This window comes from Ammodytes marinus (assembly GCF_949987685.1).
Source record: "Ammodytes marinus genome assembly, chromosome: 6".
NCBI classification, from domain to species: domain Eukaryota; kingdom Metazoa; phylum Chordata; class Actinopteri; order Uranoscopiformes; family Ammodytidae; genus Ammodytes; species Ammodytes marinus.
Window position 1 is genome coordinate 25,151,835 of NC_137235.1, and position 18,993 is coordinate 25,170,827.

At 45.1% G+C, this 18,993-nt stretch overlaps 1 protein-coding gene across 2 annotated transcripts; it reads left to right on the plus strand.

Annotated features, from left to right (window-relative positions):
* Positions 1 to 186: 186 nt before the first annotated feature.
* On the plus strand, positions 187 to 18,619 carry pcdh10a (protocadherin 10a; the record flags this gene model as incomplete). 2 transcript variants are annotated; one of them, XM_080029794.1, is made up of 5 exons in its annotated part: positions 187 to 2,733; positions 4,059 to 4,117; positions 4,806 to 4,912; positions 15,437 to 15,597; positions 18,566 to 18,619. In XM_080029794.1, 5 exons carry the CDS (start codon positions 187 to 189, stop codon positions 18,617 to 18,619), a joined length of 2,928 nt encoding a protein of 975 aa, XP_079885920.1. The 2 variants fall into 2 exon arrangements, with proteins under 2 accessions (XP_079885920.1, XP_079885919.1); XM_080029793.1 differs by lacking the exon at positions 18,566 to 18,619 and having other exon boundaries at positions 15,437 to 15,915.
* Positions 18,620 to 18,993: the final 374 nt, after the last annotated feature.

Genomic DNA, 18,993 nt, shown 5'->3' on the forward strand with positions numbered 1-18,993 from the left:
GGCCGACGAGAGGAATTTCACAATCGGACAGCCGCCTTGCTGTTTATTTCGCTGCCCTTTTGCGGACAGGAGAAATGGGAAATGCTCACATATTGTAAGAAAAAGGAATAACACTTTTTTTAATTTTTTTTTTTTTTTGCTTTTCGTCTTGAAGTGCACTTTGTGAGAGCGATGGATAGAGGAGAGATGATTTGGTTAATAGTCCTGCTCTCCATCCTGGAGGGAGCTGTCTCTCAGCTGCACTACTCCGTGCCAGAGGAGCAGGAGCCGGGCTCCGTGGTTGGGAATATCGCAGAGGATCTGGGGCTGGACATTACCAAACTTTCCGCTCGCCGCTTTCAGACGGTGCCTAGTTCACGGACACCTTACCTGGAGGTGAACTTAGAGAACGGTGCGCTCCTAGTAAAGGAGAAAATCGACCGGGAGGAAATCTGCAAACAGACCATCCCGTGCCTTCTTCACCTGGAGGTCTTTCTGGAGAACCCGCTGGAGCTCTTCCGCGTGGAGATCGAGGTGATGGATATCAACGACAATCCGCCCAGCTTTCCCGAGACGGACATTTCCGTGGAGATATCGGAGAGCGCCATCCCGGGGACCCGCTTCCCCGTGGAGAACGCCTTCGACCCGGACGTGGGCACCAACGCGCTCAGCACATACGCCATCACGAACAATAACTATTTCTACCTGGACGTGCAGACTCAGAGCGACGGGAACAAGTTCGCGGAGCTGGTGCTGGAGAAGTCGCTGGACAGGGAGCAGCAGGCGGTGCACCGCTACGTGCTGACGGCGGTGGACGGGGGCATCCCGCAGCGCACTGGCACGGCTCTGCTGGTCGTCAAAGTTCTAGATTCCAACGACAACGCGCCCACCTTCGACCAGACGGTGTACTCCGTCAACCTGCGGGAGAACTCTCCCGTGGGCACGCTCATCATCCAGCTCAACGCCACGGACGTTGACGAGGGTCAGAACGGGGAAATAGTTTATTCCTTCAGCAGTCACAACGCACCGAGGATAAAGGACTTGTTCAATATCGATGCCAGGACGGGCAGGATAGAGGTGGCGGGCGAGGTGGACTACGAAGAGAGCAGCACGCACCAGATTTACGTGCAGGCTAAAGATCTCGGGGCCAATGCGGTCCCGGCGCACTGCAAAGTGCTAGTCAAACTGGTGGACATGAACGACAACACACCGGAGATCGGCTTCAGCACTGTGACGGAGTCGGTGAGCGAGCAGGACGCCCCGGGCACCGTGATTGCACTTTTCAGCGTCTCGGACCGCGACTCCGGAGAGAATGGACATATGAGCTGCGAGATACTGGGAGACGTTCCCTTCAAGCTCAAATCATCTTTTAAAAACTACTACACCATCGTGACGGACGGGCCGCTGGACAGAGAGAACACAGACTCCTACACCGTCACCGTGGTGGCCAAAGACAAGGGTCAGCCGTCGCTCGCTACCAGCAAGTCCATCAAAGTGCACGTCTCCGACGAGAACGACAACGCGCCCCGTTTTACGCAGGTCGTGTACGATGTGTATGTGACTGAGAACAATGTCCCTGGTGCTTTCATTCACGCCGTGAGCGCTCTGGACCCAGATATAGGACCGAACGCTCTGATTACTTACTCCATATTGGAGTGTGACATACAGGGTATGTCCGTGGACACGTATGTATCCATCAACCAGGACACAGGCTACCTTTACGCGCTGCGCTCTTTCGACTACGAGCAGCTGAAGGAGTTTAGCTTCATGGTGCAGGCTAAGGACTCTGGTGTCGCTGAGCTCCTCTCCAACGCCACTGTAAACGTGATCATAGTTGACCAAAACGACAACGCCCCCTCTGTCATAGCCCCCGTCGGTAAGAACGGCACAGCCAAAGAGCACCTGCCGCGCTCTGCAGAGCCCGGCTACCTGGTTACTCGCATCGTGGCCATGGACGGGGACGATGGCGAAAACGCACGGCTGTCGTACAGCATTCTGCGGGGCAACGAGATGGGCATGTTCCGCATGGACTGGAGGACTGGGGAGCTGAGGACCGCCCGCCGGGTCTCTCCCAAGCGAGACCCTCAGGGCTACTACGACCTGCTGATAGAGGTTAGGGACCACGGGCAGCCGCCTCTCTCCTCCTCGGCGAGTGTGAGCGTAATCCTGGTGGACAGCGTGGTGGAGGGCCGCAGCGGGGACCGCGGCTCGGCCTCCAAGGCGAAGGAGACCTCCCTCGACCTCACCCTCATCCTCATCATCGCCCTGGGCTCTGTGTCCTTCGTGTTCCTGCTGGCCATGATAGTGCTGGCGGTGCGCTGCCAAAAGGACAAGAAGCTCAACCTGTACACGTGCCTGCTGGCCGGCGAGTGCTGCCTGTGCTGCTGCAGCAGGCACGCGCGCAACCGGAAGCAAAAGAAGCTGAGCAAGTCCGACATCATGTTGGTCCAGAGCACCAACGTGACGTCAGGGGTTGGCCCCGTGGGACAGGTGCCCGTGGAGGAGTCGGGTATGATCGGGGGCGGCGTGGGAGTGGGGGGCTTCGGCTCCCACCACCACCAGAACCAGAACTCCTACTGCTACCAGGTGTGTCTGACGCCCGAGTCCGCCAAGACAGACCTGATGTTCCTCAAGCCGTGCAGCCCCTCGCGCAGCAACGACACGGACCACACCAACCCCTGCGGTGCCATAGTAACGGGCTACAGTGACCAGCAACCGGACATCATATCCAATGGCAGCATTCTCTCCAGTGAGGTAAGACACGTGTAAATAAGGTGCTTTTTTTTCTTACAGGGCTCCACTGCCTATACGATGTATTGAAAGTGCACAACACCGCAATTCAAAGGGTTAACCTCACTTTAAAGATCATCCCTATAGATCAACAGCTGTGTCTGCTTCATATCAAAGTTTGTTATCCATTCAGGTCACGCGCAGCAGCAAAAAGTATCCGACAGGATGGCCGTGTGGTATCTGCTATTGACTCGGCTGTTCTGCTCAGTGGCCTTTAATCATTGTCATGCGTAATGGTGATTGGACACGTCAATGGTTAAATCTCATGTGGCCGTTTAGTTTTATTCGCAATAGACCGCTGCCAGAGCTGCCTTTAGATCGTGAGCAATAGGCTCAGTGTGACAGTGTGTGACAGAGATTTTGATTCTGGGCATAACGTGTTTAGAATGTCCAATTAGATCATGAGAGCCTTAAGAAACAAGTATCGTTTGATTTTATTCATTGGTGGTGTTGGTTTAATGTAATCCATTGATTTAAAAAAAAACCCGGAGTGAATTCAAAGTCAGCAGGTTGTGAATAACTGGACTACCTGTGTGCTGAGGTGTGGCTCGTATCCAAATGAGTAGAATTTTTTTATTTTTTTTGTTTACATGATTTACAGCAAAGGGGGGAACACAAATAACACATTATTCCATCAGAAACTTTAGTTAAAAAGCGAAAAGAGGATTTATGTGCATGCAAGATATCTCGATAACACCAGAAGGAGTCATTAACTGGTCCTCCCTTGCAGCCCAGAACGTTTTAATCGAAACAACCTTGTTAGGTTATACAATACCACCAGGATAAGGGAGGAGATGAGTGACTTGACGACCCTGTGGTGTTTTGAGATTTGGAGTTGTGGGGCTTTTTTTGTTGTTGTTGTTGATTGTGGTGTGACTGGAGAGGAGCCAAGCATCCACAGTCACTGCCTTGCCTTCTTTTTTTTTTTTTTTTTTTTGCGGCGTACGTTAAGTATTCCACGCACGACGCAGCACGGCAGCACCGTGAACAAAGGTTGTTCAGTTTGTGCATCGGGCGGCTCAATCATTTACGCATTCAATCGCCTCCCCCTAACCCTCTCTCCCCCATGCACTGCTCTCTGCGCATAACGTCAGTATATATACCCCCGTCTAGTGCGAGCTGCCACAGCTGCTTTCTGACTGTTACAAGTTGACAACCGATGTGTGCATTGGTGGCTAGTTGTATTCCTTTCATTTAGTGCAAACTTCATTTTATATGTATTTAACAAACTGTTCTTTTTTTTTTGGCATCAAAGTGAGTAAATGTTTTGCTTCTGTGGGCCTTTCCAGACAAAACACCAACGGGCAGAACTCGGCTATCTAGTGGACAGACCCAGACGTGTCAACAGGTAGTGAAAAAGAACACACACACACACACACACACACACACACACACACACACACACACACACACACACACACACACACACACACACACACACACACACACACACACACACACACACACACACACACACACACACACACCCACACCTCAGCTCTCTCTCTCTCTGTTACACACACACGGTTATCACCAATTGGCCAAACCTAGTGAGCCCTCGTGCCATCGACTATCAGAGGGCCTGTAAAATTCAATCTATAATAGGCCCTTGTGGAACCATAGCCTATTCACATATCAATAAGATTGAATATTACAGCCATCATTGTGAATCCTGTACATCCCCGTAAAGTTAATTGCGGCTTTCACAAGGCTACACAGCTCCCCTTGTATCCATATAACGTTCATCTTCAATTTGGCACCGGGCCCCATAACTGACAGAGCAGCGCCTATTAAAGCTCTAATGCTGGGATTTCATTACATGCCATGTGTAACATCCAATTTAGACTCTTGACGGACACCGTGACTGTATTACTGGGCTGATGATTTCTGATTCTCCCTATCTTGCTCTCTTCCCCCCCATCCCCCCATTCCCCCATATTGTATGTCAACCTCGTTCTCTGGGCCCCTGTATCATTTCCATACATTTTTTTTTGCCCTTTTTTTCTAACACGACTCTCTCTCTCTCTTTCTCTCAGTTCGGCATTCCAAGAGGCAGACATTGTCAGCTCCAAAGACAGTGGCCATGGCGACAGCGAGCAGGGAGACAGTGACCACGACGCCACCAACCGGGGTCATTCGGCCGGTGAGTCCCCCCCCCCTCCTCCCTGCATCACGTTAGTACAGTCATTTCAGGGCTCAGCCAACACTATGCCTTTCTTTCCTTTGCTTCCATAGTGTGTGTGTGTGTGTGTGTGTGTGTGTGTCTGTGTCTGTTTGTGTGTGTTTGGCGATTGCGAGTGGGGATAATGCTGAATTGTTGGTGCGGATCGGTGACTTTTAATTTCCTTAATTCGAGAGGAGAGTGTGCAAACTGCAAAAAGGGGCCCGGGCTGAGGCGTGTGTTGAAGGCTGGGCTGGTTGGCATGAACAGGGCCCCAGAGGTGCTGATTGTATTTCACACCCGGATGAAAAGGAGGAAAATAAATTTGGGATATTTTTTTTTTTCTTTTGTATACCTCTCTCTCTCTCTCTCTGCTTTTCTGTTCCGCTCAAGTGGTGCTGAAAGGACAGCGACACACAGCTAGGCAGTGTGAAAACCCATAGTGCTTTAGTGGCACAAATCAATAAGATCAACTCAATGAAAAGGAAACGGCATTGAATGATAATTGATATCATTAGAAGCATTTCAATCAGCCTCGCAGTGCGTGTACGTCAATGCCCTTTGTTGGTTATAGATTAACCACTTTTCCATCACTTGTCTCTGTCAGCCAAATCTTTGTAGCACTGGCATGAAGCTACAAGCCAAAGGTATAAATGTCGGATATTAGGGCACACATTCCCATCAACCCTTTGGGTGTATTTACTGACTTTTGTTTCCTGTTGTACACTTACACACAACAGTGCAGTAGAATTTGTTTCCTTCTCTTTTAGATACAGCTTTAGGTCTCATCATAAGCCTTCCCCCTTGTTCTCTCCTACATTCTATTAGGTTAGTACCTGTTTATTGATCAAAGTGGATTCGGACAAAAAAAAAAAAAGGAAAGAAAAGTGGAGCGGTAGAAAATCTCATTTCATATTGAATTGCCCTTTTCCTGTCCGAGGGATTGTTTCGTCCACGGCGTCTCGCTCAAGACCCCCTTGTCTGGACCGGAGAGCCCTGCTTGCCAAATATCATATCAGTGCTGGGAATACCAAACGGAGCAGATGAGATAAGGTGTTGCAGGATAGTCAATGGTTCCTCGTCAGGGTCCGTTGGCTTTGACATTATTAATGAACCGAGCCCAAACGGGGGAGCCGATATGCAGCAGCAGCGCCGGTGGTATGGTGTCACTGCCTGGCCCCTCGCTGATGGAAACAGGGCTGGGGAAGGTCAAACTCTTCAAGACTGAAATGGAGAATTGGAAGAAATCCAAAAAGGCTCACTCCTCCGTGTAACAAGAAATAAATTGCTCCGTGAAAAAAAAAAGAAGAAGAAGAAGAAAAAGGGGGCAGCATGGGGTGTTTAAATGCACATCTTGTTTCAGAAATATGTGCTTTTGGAAATATAGTTCAAACAGCAAAGTCGTGACGAGCATAGCGGGACTTTTTGCAATTGCCCCTCAACAGACGCGGTGACATATGGGAAAGAGAATATATGGGTTGCATGAATATGTGATATGCATCTCCACCTATTCATCTAGCAGGTAACCCTAGACGTCAGTAATGAATCAGCCCCCAACATGATCTTCTGGCCTGGGACTGCATTCAAAAAACATATTTCACATGGAGCACTGTCTTGAATTCCTCCTTGCCTGTAACAGGACCATATATTTACGAACCAATAACATGTTTTTTTTTTTTTTGCCTTGCTTGGCTCCGAGCACGCTAATTTGGCAATGGCCTGGTGTAATGTAGAGTTAGCGCCTTACTGTGTATTTCATACGAGGGAAACCAACATTTGTTCCTCGTGTTGGAATTAGAAGGGAACAGCTTCGCACTCTATGGGCGGTCATATCACACGACTGGTGCTTTTCTGGAGAGAGGGACACTCGAGTTCCGCAGACATTTTGTAAACAACAAAACCAGACAAGAGTTTTTGAGTTTGTGAGTGTGCGCTTGTGGGCCTAAAGGTATACCAATGTTTGGTTTAATATGTAGGCGTATGCATTCCACCTGGGTAATCTGCTTGTGTAGGAGGAAACGAGGCTAGGTGATGATGTCTGTGTTTTAAAAAAAAAGGGTGTTTTTCCTTTGAGACGGTGCTCAGGGAAGCTTAGGAGTGATTAAGTTAGATAAGAGAGTGGTAGCTAGTGCTTCACACTCTGCCAGGTGTGTATTGCCTATATATAGGCTTGCCATTTGCTCATATGTTATGTATGTCCATGCATGTGTGAGACGTACATCACTGTGTAAATATAGGAATAGGGAGATTATTCTTGGTCGTCTCATGTGGCTTGTATGCCATGTTTGTCGGTTATTGTGTGCGCTCACCTATGAGGGTTTAATGCGGCGTGCATGTTTTTCATTTTTCGCATAATGGAGGTAGAGAGCCAAACTGAAAAAAAGGCAAAGTCAAGACTTCGAAGAGACATTATAGAGAGTGTATATTTTTATGTATTCCTGCAGAATGTTTTTGCATAAACAAATCATATGTTGATCATGCACCCACGGCACCCTGTGTGCGTTTGTTTGTCACACACACACACACACACACACACACACACACACACACACACACACACACACACACACACACACACACACGCTCTTCCACAGGGTTTGCGGCAGGGTCTCATCCTTCATTCTGTCTCCCCCACACGTTGGCTCTCCGCAACACTCGGCTGATCAGTAATTCATTTCTGGAACCTTTGCATAGCAATTATCAAAGGAGGGTTGGAGGCAAGGTTTTCCTCACGGGACGGCGCGACACACCCTCCCTTTTCGGTGCACCTCGGAATATTTCAAATCAAGAGGAAACCATTTCCCAGTTGGCATATCATCAACTACACCTGCCGTAGCTTCCCGCTCGGCCGCTCGGCTGACACTTTAGAAAATAAGTCTCCTGACGCGGTTTTAAATCAAAGGGACACCCAAGCCTGTGAGCCTGGGATATCAGCAGATACCTTTTAAAAAAGTGTCCAAATGGCTTTTTCCCTGAGAGCAGAGTGTCTGGAGAGAGGGACTGCCGCGTCAGGAGCAAAAAAAAAAAAAAAAAAGCATTATTGATAGACTACCACAAGTATTTTACCAATTATTTCTATTTTTGATTCGAATCAGACATTGCCTTCATCATTATTTTCCTCATGGTTCTGATATCAGCTGGTGTGAAGAGTGAGCAGGTAAAACAAAAACAAACAAAAAAATATGACAGATAAGAGAGGAATACATATTCCAACAGTGAAAAAAAGAAATGGAGGCGTCTCAGAAAAGCTTCGATCAGCTGTGGAAGGCTGCGTGACGGGGTGGGAGCCTGGAAACGATCATTATCATAGAGGCTTGTTTTGGTGAGAACAACAGCCGTGACAAATGGGCCGATTAAATCACTGTGGCAACGGTGTATTAGATGGCTGATTATGAATTAGTGGCGGGCACCGTGTTGCACTTTCCCCATGTCAGGCGAGCTGTCAGAGGGATTTAGCATGCATGGCTTTTGAAACATCGGCACTAGATACTGACACAGACCTCGGGGGGCTGTGATCCCTGAGTCCATGATTCATCCAACCTAAAATTGTGTCTCACGTTTTTGATTTCAAAACGCTCACGTGTGCTCCACGTGAGCGTTAAAAAAAGGGTTGACAAAGGATGAGAGTAACTTTGCGTGGATACCGAGGGGATTGAAAATAAAGGTCACTTAACTGAAAGCTATTTAGCTGAGAATTCTTTGTTCAGCTGTGTTTCCAAAAGAGTAATATCAGACTCAGGCTGCAATTGACAATTGTTTTCAACATAATTGTCTGCCGATATTTTTTCTCAATTTATTGTTTTGCATTGTGTGCATCAAAAGAGTCAGAAATAGCTTGTTTTGTGCGACCAACAATCCTAAACCCAATGGTAGCCTATTCTGTTATTTGTCATGTAAGACAACGAGGAGCAGCAGGTCCTTGTATTTGAGAAGCTAAAAACCAGCAACTATTTGGAATTGTTGCTTGGAAAACGACTCAACTTCAATGACACAACCCTTCAATAAGCAATAATCAGTGCAGAACACTTCCTGAAAACCAACAGCCTTTAAAAAAAGGGGGATTTTTTTCCCCCCAAATGCTGAGAGTGTAGGTCTACACCCAGGCCTTCGAAACCCATCGGCATATAACACAAACAAGAGGAATGTGACATGAAAAATGTAAAATCTATTACAGCAAATAGGATAAAAAATGTTGACCCATTAAAAATCAATGCGCTATTTGCCTGCACGGGGTAACGATGTCTCCAACCCCCTCTGAGAAGACTGCATTGTTGCATATCAATAACAGTCACAGCAGAGAAATGAAAAGATCGATCAATTTGACTTCCTAATTGACTGGACAACTTCAAATTGTGTATGTCTCTCTTATGTCAAACGTATTTAAAAACAAATTTAAAATCTCCTCTTCACATGACTTTATGAAATTGGTAGAGCAGAGGGAGGAATGTATTCACTTCAACTCATTGACTTCAGTTTACAAATGAATCAAGGCCATAATAAGAACATGTGGAGCTATGATGAGCAATGCTCAATGGAATATCTTAGCCAGTATCTTGATGAATGCGTTCTTTGTTGGAAAAGTATGTGCCTTCTGAATGAACTGAATAGCGCATCAACTGTTCCCAACCTTGATATAATTGGAAAAAAAGGACACAAGCCATCTCCATTTTCAGTACTAGGGCAGTAAGACAAATAGAAATTGCAGCAAAGTCCTGAACATGCTTTGGCCATGAGGAAAATATCATCCTTTAATGCCACTGAACATCTGCCCCAGCCAGGCTGCGATGCTAAATCATGAACTAAGAGGTCATCGTGATATGTGTTGGTGACGCTCAAAGTAGGCTAAGGTCTGGGACCAGTAGCTTTAGTAAACTCCCCAATATCCTCTCTGTACTAAAGTTGCTATTATGAATTAGCAGCCAGCTAACCTGTTACATTGGACAACATGTCTGAATGTCCTTTTCCTTCCCCGTCAGACTATGTTGTGGCAATGTCGCTATGAGTGGGGAGGACAGTGGTATAACTGATAGAAATAATGGCCACAAACAAGACAAATATTATTACAGTTAAATACACCAACATTTTTCTTAAATTGGTGCAATCGGGAGGTCTCCGTGTCTACATGCTTGTCTGGTCAAGGCTATATATTACATATCATAGCTCTCTGCATTCAAAGGTGTAGTCTAAGTGATGAAAAGCTTACAAACCAGAGATCGATAAGCAGTGGTAATCCAGAACTTTTTGCTCTAACAGCATCTTAGGGGCCGATATTAATCAAACAGACACTGTTCGGGCAAGCAGCCATCTTGGCTGTCCTTTCCCGTGCACCCAAACATGGAAGATGGTAGCTGCCTCTCAGAGAACAGTTTCTCTGTCTGTGTGTCACGGCAGGCACCGTCTTGCTCTGTTTTGGCCCTGGGAGGTCTCTGGTTTACTCATCACAGGCTCACCGGCCAACTCATGTAAAGAAACTATGCTACCAACCCCCCCGCCGTCCAGAGCTCCTGTCCAAATATTGACGGTTTGTGTCTGCATTCTCTCTGGAACAGTGGTGGACAAGATGAAAAAACAGAAGTACGGATAGAAGACACATTCTACCTGTGGGGATGAGCAGTAATGTTTTTTTTTTCTCTCTTTTTTTTTAGAGAAAAAGAGCTAAAGATAGAGAAGGAAAACGGGAAGAGAGGTTTAAATGTAAGAGAAAAATAAGAAGAGATAGAGAGTGAGAGAGAGAGAGAGATATGAGTGCAGAATGGGAACGAGTACATATGCATATACCCCACAACCTGAACTCAAACAGCGTCATCACATGTTTTCACAGGATATGTTTACACCCGCACGCTCCCAGACTCTGGATGTATGTCAGGCAACGCAATTAGTCAAATCACACATATTTTGACAATTTTTCTTGAGATGTAATGAAAAAGTACAGGAGCGGTGTACAAATGAAGAAGAAGAAATTCGGAAAAAAAAACTCAAGTGCTGATTGCTTATTAGCAAGTAGCTTTGTTGACGTGTCCCTGTGTCGTGCGTGCATGGGTGTTGCTTGCTTCCGTGCCTGATGAGACCGCGGTGAGAGACGGGGCTGTTGGCAGGGGCCTGTCATTGCCAGTCACTGTTTTTTAGTTGTTGTTTTGCTTCCTGCCTGAGGAGGAAAAAAGGTGCTTCACAGGGAATCAACAGCCAGCGGGTGTCATGTGGTGTCATGGCCTGTCTGTCTGTTTTACTTGTCGGTACATTTACATATCTCTGCTTTAAGAGACAGTTTTTCTAGGAGAGCATGTGTGACTGTATCGCAAAAAACACATGTGTTGAAGTCGCTGTTTTTTTTTTTTTTACTTTTTCTTTTTTAAAGGGAGTGAGCCGACTCAGTAGTTGGGGAGCTAGTGACAAGAGTTTCTTCATGTGAGAGCCTGATGTGCACTGAACAGTGACTGCCGCAGACAGTGTTTACCCATCAAATCCACAGTACGATACGCCCTCGTGCCTGCTTAATAGAAAGAAAAAAAAGAAAGATCTGAGAAATATAGGGAACAAACCGAGCCTTCTCTTAATCCTTCCACATTCTGCTTTCTGCACAGTGTTGCACGTGTGCTTGGTTTCTTTCACCTTTGCTTTCAGTCCTTCTGCTGGTGTGTTGCTATGTTTAGAATCATTTGCACCACAGCTATTTACCTATAGCGCTTTATCTGTGGAATACAGCACAGAGAGATGATTACAAGGCTCGAGGTCAACACCCTTGTGTGTCCGAGGGGGAAAAATAATTTGCAAAGAAAAGTCCATTAAAAAGGTGAAAGACTAAAACTGAGGAGGGAATTAACTGAAATACCGTGATTTATATGCCCCCACCCCCCACCCCAAGCCCCATGAAACGCACATGAATATACATCAGTTCCAGGGGTCAAACCGAGGGTAAATGCATAGTGAACGTCACTCCGAGTCTGAATTAGCATTAACACAGACCTTCCAGAGTAGCTTTTCCCTCAAGGCTCTTGTTGGAAAGTCTAAGGGCGGTTTTACACCTGATGGCCCATCTCCAGTTTGCTTACTTGCATTGCACCAGATGCGAGAATGATAAATCTCGATTTGCAAAAAGTTCGGTTTCTTTTTCACACCTATATATTGTCCACTGGTCCGAAGCAAACCAAAATGCAGCGGCGTAAGCTACGTGACAAGGTTCTTGTCACTCATTGGTCAGATTTGTCTTGGGCGGGAGCAATAAGGTAGTGCCTGCCTGAACTGCCCTGCAATTGGTCAAAATTTTCATGCGGGAAAAATACAGAAATAATCCACAGGACATAGATTGTCTCCCTCATCCCTTTAAGCAAAATGTGCAGCTGACAACAGAAGCTTGTTTAGTGCAAACATTCTCATTGCTTTCTGCAGCTGGGTCTTATCCAGTCAAAGCACTTTCTTACCGACAGACGGACCTCATAAGCATACCAAGACCGCCTCCTCAACAAGGTCTCTGTCTGCTTTTGGTGAAAACAAAAGTAGGATTGCCTCTGCACAAACCGCAGCAATCGAACCAAACACAGCAGGTGTGAAAGTGCCCTGAGATTGCACGTTCGGTTCTCCATCCGATCATTGTTTTGTTTTTTTTCCTGAGAACAGAGCTGCCATTGACCCACAAACGACATGTGCTGGGTGGTGATAAAAACAAACGAACGAGCCCCTTTGGTGGTGATTCTGTGGGCCGAGGCAGATGAGAGGGGAGGTGAACAGACGTACTGGAAAAACTGCTGAATAACCATATGCTAAATGAGATACAAAAGAAAAGCGGCTGTGCCTTGCCTTCATACGCATGCAGCTATTCAAAGCAGGTTGTAGTCGGTTGCTCCCATGGGAAAACAAGACCGTGCTGTTCATCTTCCTTGATATAATTAACTCGATCAAAGTTTAAGCGTGATTTTACATCAACATTTTTTCCTTGCATTCTCTCCAATAAATTCCAATTCATTAAACTGCTGTGGGCTGCAGTCCCACATGACCCTGGGTAGTTAGATAAGATTGTATAGAAAAGCGGTTTCAATATGATAGCATTAAAGTACATAAAAAAAGCTAATGTCTAATTGGAGATTTTCATGTCTGGTACTTAAATCAACCCTGGCCAATCTATCTCCATCTGCGAGGCCTGCCCCTGTATTTTTTTTCCTAGCCATTGCTCTTTCCATCTGCGTTTGGCCAGGCCTCCCCTCTCCTTCCTTATGGTTCCTGTGGACTTCTCCTGGCCTGCTGTGTCTGTCTGAGACATTGGTGACTCACCAATCTGTTTGGCCTTTTGTATGGCTAAACTTGTGAGGACATTCATTGACATACTGCATTCCCTAGCCCCCTTACCCTATTCATCAAAACAAATTGACTTACCCCTAACCCTTCTAAAAACGTCATTCTAACCTGAATCATAAAGCCTAGGCTTAACCCCTCAAACAGCATTTTAAAAGGCCTGTCCCGGGTTTTTCTGGCCCAAATGTACTCGCCTTCCAAAAATGTCCTCACTCTTCAGGTGTAAAACTCAAATTGGTTCTCACAAAAATAGTTGTACAAGTACAAACACACACACAGACAATGACAAAATAGAACCTGACAGCGGCGGTTCTTAGACAATGTGTTGACAGTGCTCTTGTTAAAAATATATGATATATTTGTGTGCACTGCATGACACTCGTGGTTAGAATAACTCGTGATATTATAGCAAATTAAGTTGACAGCTATAGCTATACATGTGTTTTGCTTTTATGTTTAGTAACTGTTCTTTTAACTGAATGACATTCAGAAGGCTTCTCGGCAAATGTTTTGCTCTGTGATTGGAAGCCGCAAACACAACGCTCCCTACCTTGTCATTTCTTCTGCTTATTCTATTATATTTTGGTCTTCAATGTCTCATTTCGAGGTTACGCTACTGCCTCCGTTGTTTTATTGATGTTATACTACTCATGTGTCTTAATATCAACTGTAGCCACAGATAAATGTGAAGTTCCGATTGAAAAAAAAAAACACATCTCCTAAACATTTTTATTATATTATGACAGATCTTATTACTTCATCGGGGGTGGTTGTATTGATCTACGCTGATATTTAAAAGTGATACTGTTTCTTTGTCTGGGTGTACCTTCACTCTGCGTTAGGTGTAATCTTTTCTCTGTAGCCTAACGTCTATTGATTGTACTGTATATGCTTACATTACACTGTTTGTGTGTTTGTGTGCATACCTACTTTTAGTCATAGAAGAGCAGTGGGGCATTATCAGTCGGACGGATCAGTAGAATTGATTAGTGTAAGTGGACCCCTTTTGATCGGGAGCACTCTCGGACAAGGGGGAATAACAGATAGTAAGCTTGTCTACTTTCTATGTTTCTCCGTTTAACTTTTTCCCGCCATTATTTTTTTTCCTGATGCATCCCGGCATCCCCAACGCTCCCTCCCTCCCCCCCCTGCAAAAACTACAAAACCAAAATGCACACGGGTAGATAATGGCTGTTGTCTCATTATGATGATGACTCTTCCTGTCTTCTTGTTCTTCTCTCTTTCCTTTCATAATTTCTCCCCCCATCCTCCTCTCTTTATCCTCGTAATTAACATAACTGGAACCTCTTTCATGCTAGTTGTGTGCGTGCCTGAGTGAGTGTGTGTGTTTCTTATTCTATTATGTCATTTCACATGTTAATTCAATCTTCTTCTTTTTTCTGTTGATGTTTTTCTTTTTGTTTCTTGGCAGTGGCTCTGTGTCAATTACACACTTTGCTGGTTTGTGTATGGATGATTGACATTAGAATGTGATTAAGCAGCCAGTAAAGAGTGTTGTTTTTTTTCGCGGGGCGCAATTTTTTAAAGTTAATTGTCGTCTTTTTGTTTGTGTAAAGATGATGGAATATGGATTCACGGTTTGTCTCTTGGTGTTTGGGAATCAATCGTGACTCCGAGGATGTTGATGCTGTAATGTTTTTCGCAACACCACATCACTTTGATTGCACATTTCGTTCGGAATGAATGGGGTGAGGAGGAAAAACAAACATTTCGCTTCATCAGTGTTGGCCCTGTCTCTTTGATGAATGGCTTTTGCTCGGTTTTTCTGCCCGCGACGCCGGCAAATGATTGCTAACTCATGTTCTCCCTTTTGCTCTCTTTCACATCTCCCCCCTCCACCATCACTTTGCCTTTCCACTCCAAATACCCACGCCACTTCTCCTCTTTTACTTATCATCCCTCATATATCCATCCCCTTTTCCACCTTTCTGTCCCCCAATCTGCCCCTTCATCCTGGAACACAGTCACTGTGAGGTGTCCAGGGTGAGGGATCCATGACAAAGGCATTAAGGAAAACTATATAAAAGTAGCATTCTTTGCACTGGTGGTCTCGTTTGCTGTTACATGTGATTTATGATCATCAGAGGAACAATTTGATTGTTTAAGACATACAGAAACGTTCCTCTTAGCATGTTTAATGATTTGATTCTGCAAACTGTCGCTTTAATACATGTTTTATTTTTTTGTATATCTCTGCAGGTAATGACCTGTTCTCCAACTGCACAGAGGAGTGCAAGGCGCTGGGCCACTCGGACCGCTGCTGGATGCCGTCGTTCGTGGCGTCGGACGGTCGTCAGGGGCCGGACTACCGTAGCAACCTGCACGTGCCCGGCATGGACGCCACGCTGCCCGACACTGAGGTACCCGCCTCAGCCGTCGTCAACATGCCCCCCGAGCAACTCACCAACTCAATGACCCTGTCCAGCGATAGGTCATTCTCCACCTTTGGCAAGGACGGTCAGAGATCACAGTCACACCAGAGCCTTCACCATCACCTCCATCCGCCACCTCCACCGCAACAGCAACCACAACAGCAACCACAGTACAGCTCCAGCACGCTAGGGAGGAAAGAGTATGATAGGGGGACCCTGCCGTACAAACCCACCTTTCTCAGTGAGTATCAGTACGAAAGCTCCCTGGGACCCTACGACTTTGGTCTGGTCCAGTATAGATACTAAAACACATTTTTTTTAAAAAGGACGAGGCACGGTGAATCATCCGCCTCTTCTCGATTCTGATCTGGACTTTTGTTTTGTTTTGTTATGTTGTTCAGCAACGTTTATTTCTTTTATTTTTAAGGAGTTTTTAAAGGAACAATATGGCTTTGTTATTTTTTTATTTTTTTGTAAATTATGATTTATATTTGTTGAATGTAATCTATGGTTGCTAACTCCCCTCCTCCAAAACCCACGTTGAACAAACTTACCCAATACTAACCCCAGAGTTACTGTCTGTAATCATGTTCTTCTTATAAAAATAAACAACGTTTGAGTTGGACTCATGTTAAACTGCTGTGGCCCCTTTTTCTTTATTTTTTCCTTTTTTCTCTAAATTTCCCCTCAAAATCCTCGAGAAAGACATGAGAGGAGGAATCTGTTTTTTCTTCATTTTGCACTTTGAGAACAATGTTGAATATAAAGACAAAATGTTGGGAATTGAGACGAACTATGCTGAGAATGAACGCGACAGTTCAAGACTGCTGTTAATTTGGAAAGATTTTGACAGAACTTTTGGGTTCAATAACTTGTAAAAAAATATATATTTAGCTAAACACTCAGTTTTACCATAACAAGACATACACTGCACCATATAAGAGTTTGGCAGTATTCAGGCTTATTAGACCACACTCTTGTGTCACAGCCCGCTGCACAAAGAGAGCATTGTTATTAGTCAAGCTTAGATGCCGTCCTGCTTCGGTAAGAGTAAGGTGTTGTCTGCCTTATGACGTTAGCAGGGATGCATAGTTTGTGTTTTAATAACATTTCGCTTATGAGCTATTGATCCCGGAGGTTCAAATCTTTCAACATATTTCCAGCTTCACTGCAGTCTTTACCTGTCAAGTTTAATCTAGACATTGAATCTCATCTTTATTCATGAAATTTGAAATTTTTTCTCGAAGTGCATAAATGGAAAAAGAAAATCTTTCTCCCCTAGTATCTCTTTTCTTCTGCCATTGGCCCTAATCCTCGTCTATAAACCAGCTCTTTTAACTGATGCTCATATAAGTAAAGGTCACAACAGAAGCACATCACGTTTCTATTCTTGCCATATGTACACACCCACAATCAAATACAGTGTCTTGTTTTAGATCACGATTCCAGTGCATAGAGAGGAAATATAAGGTAGATCATCTCGTGCTGTGAAAGCCATCCTTTTCCATTCGCTTCCACAACAGAGTTTGGCTCGGACATGGTGACTTCCCTACTGAATCGCTTGGACAGGTGAAACCCACAACCCACGCTGTTTTTCTTTTCCGAAGGACTTACAGTCCGTTTCGTTCAAAAGAAGGAAGAGTATATATACTCGCTTTGTTGCGGATCAATACGTGACATAAAGAATGGTGGGTGTGGTGGTCTGTCCACCCTTAGGTCAAGATTCTTCAGTATGAAAAGTCACACACTCAAGGCTGCGTACAAGAAAGGGAGGGAAACTGTTACAATGCGAGTAGCCTTTCATTTGGCAAATAAGAAATATTGATATCCACTGGAATCAAATTGAGTTCCAAGCTTGAATTTCTAAAGAGGCAGAACCAGGAGGCTTTAGAAAAAAAAGGGAAGGACACTTCTTGCCGCTCTCAATTACTTGCCAAGCTCCACATTACATGAATATTCTATGAGCCCTAAGAGGAGGGAATGGATTCGATATACACACATTCAGTAGCGAAGTCATTTCCAGTCAAGTCACCCACCATGTTAACCACCATCCTCCATGATACTGCATGCCGACCGTGAACTGTCTCCAAGGTAAACAATGAGCAACATAATCTGCATTTTTCACCCCCGCCCCTTCTTTTTCTTCTCCTTGTTTGTGACTGAGCAAAACAAAGCAGGCAAACAATCTTCCTCTTGCACATCAGGCCTGTGTGAAAAAAATAATTTGTATTTAGCCTTCAGGTGCTTGAGCCTGCCTGCTCCAAATATAGTCGCATGTGCGTCTGCTCATCTCAACTGCCTCAGAGGGGATAGGGTAAATGCACTCTGTGTTCGCTCAGTCCAAAACTTTGCAATGTTTCATTTTATTTTTATTTTTTGTTGATATACAATTTCTCCCTCTTTTTGCTGGTCTGTTGACCCCAAGCTGCTGCCACAGCAAAGGCTGTGTTGCTCATCAGTCTAAAGTAGAAAAAAGATATACGAGAACAGTCCCAGAGGCAGCGGCTCTATTAACCAATGGGCATCATTGTTCCACTTTTAAAAATAGCACTGTGCATGCTACTAGTGGCTATACAGTTATGCTCTAATCGCCAGGGTTGCCTTGATAAAGGGTTTATGAATGTTTAATGATCCATTTATAGATAGTTAATGAAGCAATTAGCGCTCTGTGTATGTTCTAGGCGGTGCATTATGTAGCCACCAAATTTCCAACATTCATCTTTAGTTGATGGACATGTTTTTCTTTTTTTTTTACCCAATTCCCAAATTAGTTTTACCATTACACAGCGAGGACCAGCCTTCAGGGAGTAGAAATAACTTCACAGAGAGTCCTTTGTGGCGTGTATCCTTCATAGATGGTCTTTCGAGGAGGGATTGTTTAACTTAAAAAAGCCTCCAGGGGAAAAGGGGCGCCATTTTGTCTTAACGAAGTGTGTTCTCTCTTTGTCTCTTACAGCCCGCAAAAGGATTTGCTAGCTCGTTCCACGTGGACCTGTCGGAGACGGCGTGAAGATTTTTTTTTTTTTCCAAATCCTTAAAACCACCAACACTGATACTAGAGGCGGCTGAGAAATAAAAACAACTAGAGAGACGTATACAGCAAACCCTGGACAACAGCAACCTCGTTTGAGCTTCATTATCCCGGGTGTTGAACTGTGACAAAGCCCCGGCAACAGTGGTCGCCGAGGGAGGAGAGATAAAATACTGAGTAGCTGTGTAAAAACCCTCTAGGTATCCGAGGAGCAATTCCAAAGGCCTTATATTCCTCTCAGCGGGACTGAGATTTCGAGGCCGCGACACGCAACTTGTGAAAATTATAAAGTCATCAGCAGCAGACAGGAGGAGAGAGAGAAGGAACTGAAATAAACAAGAGGAATACAGAAG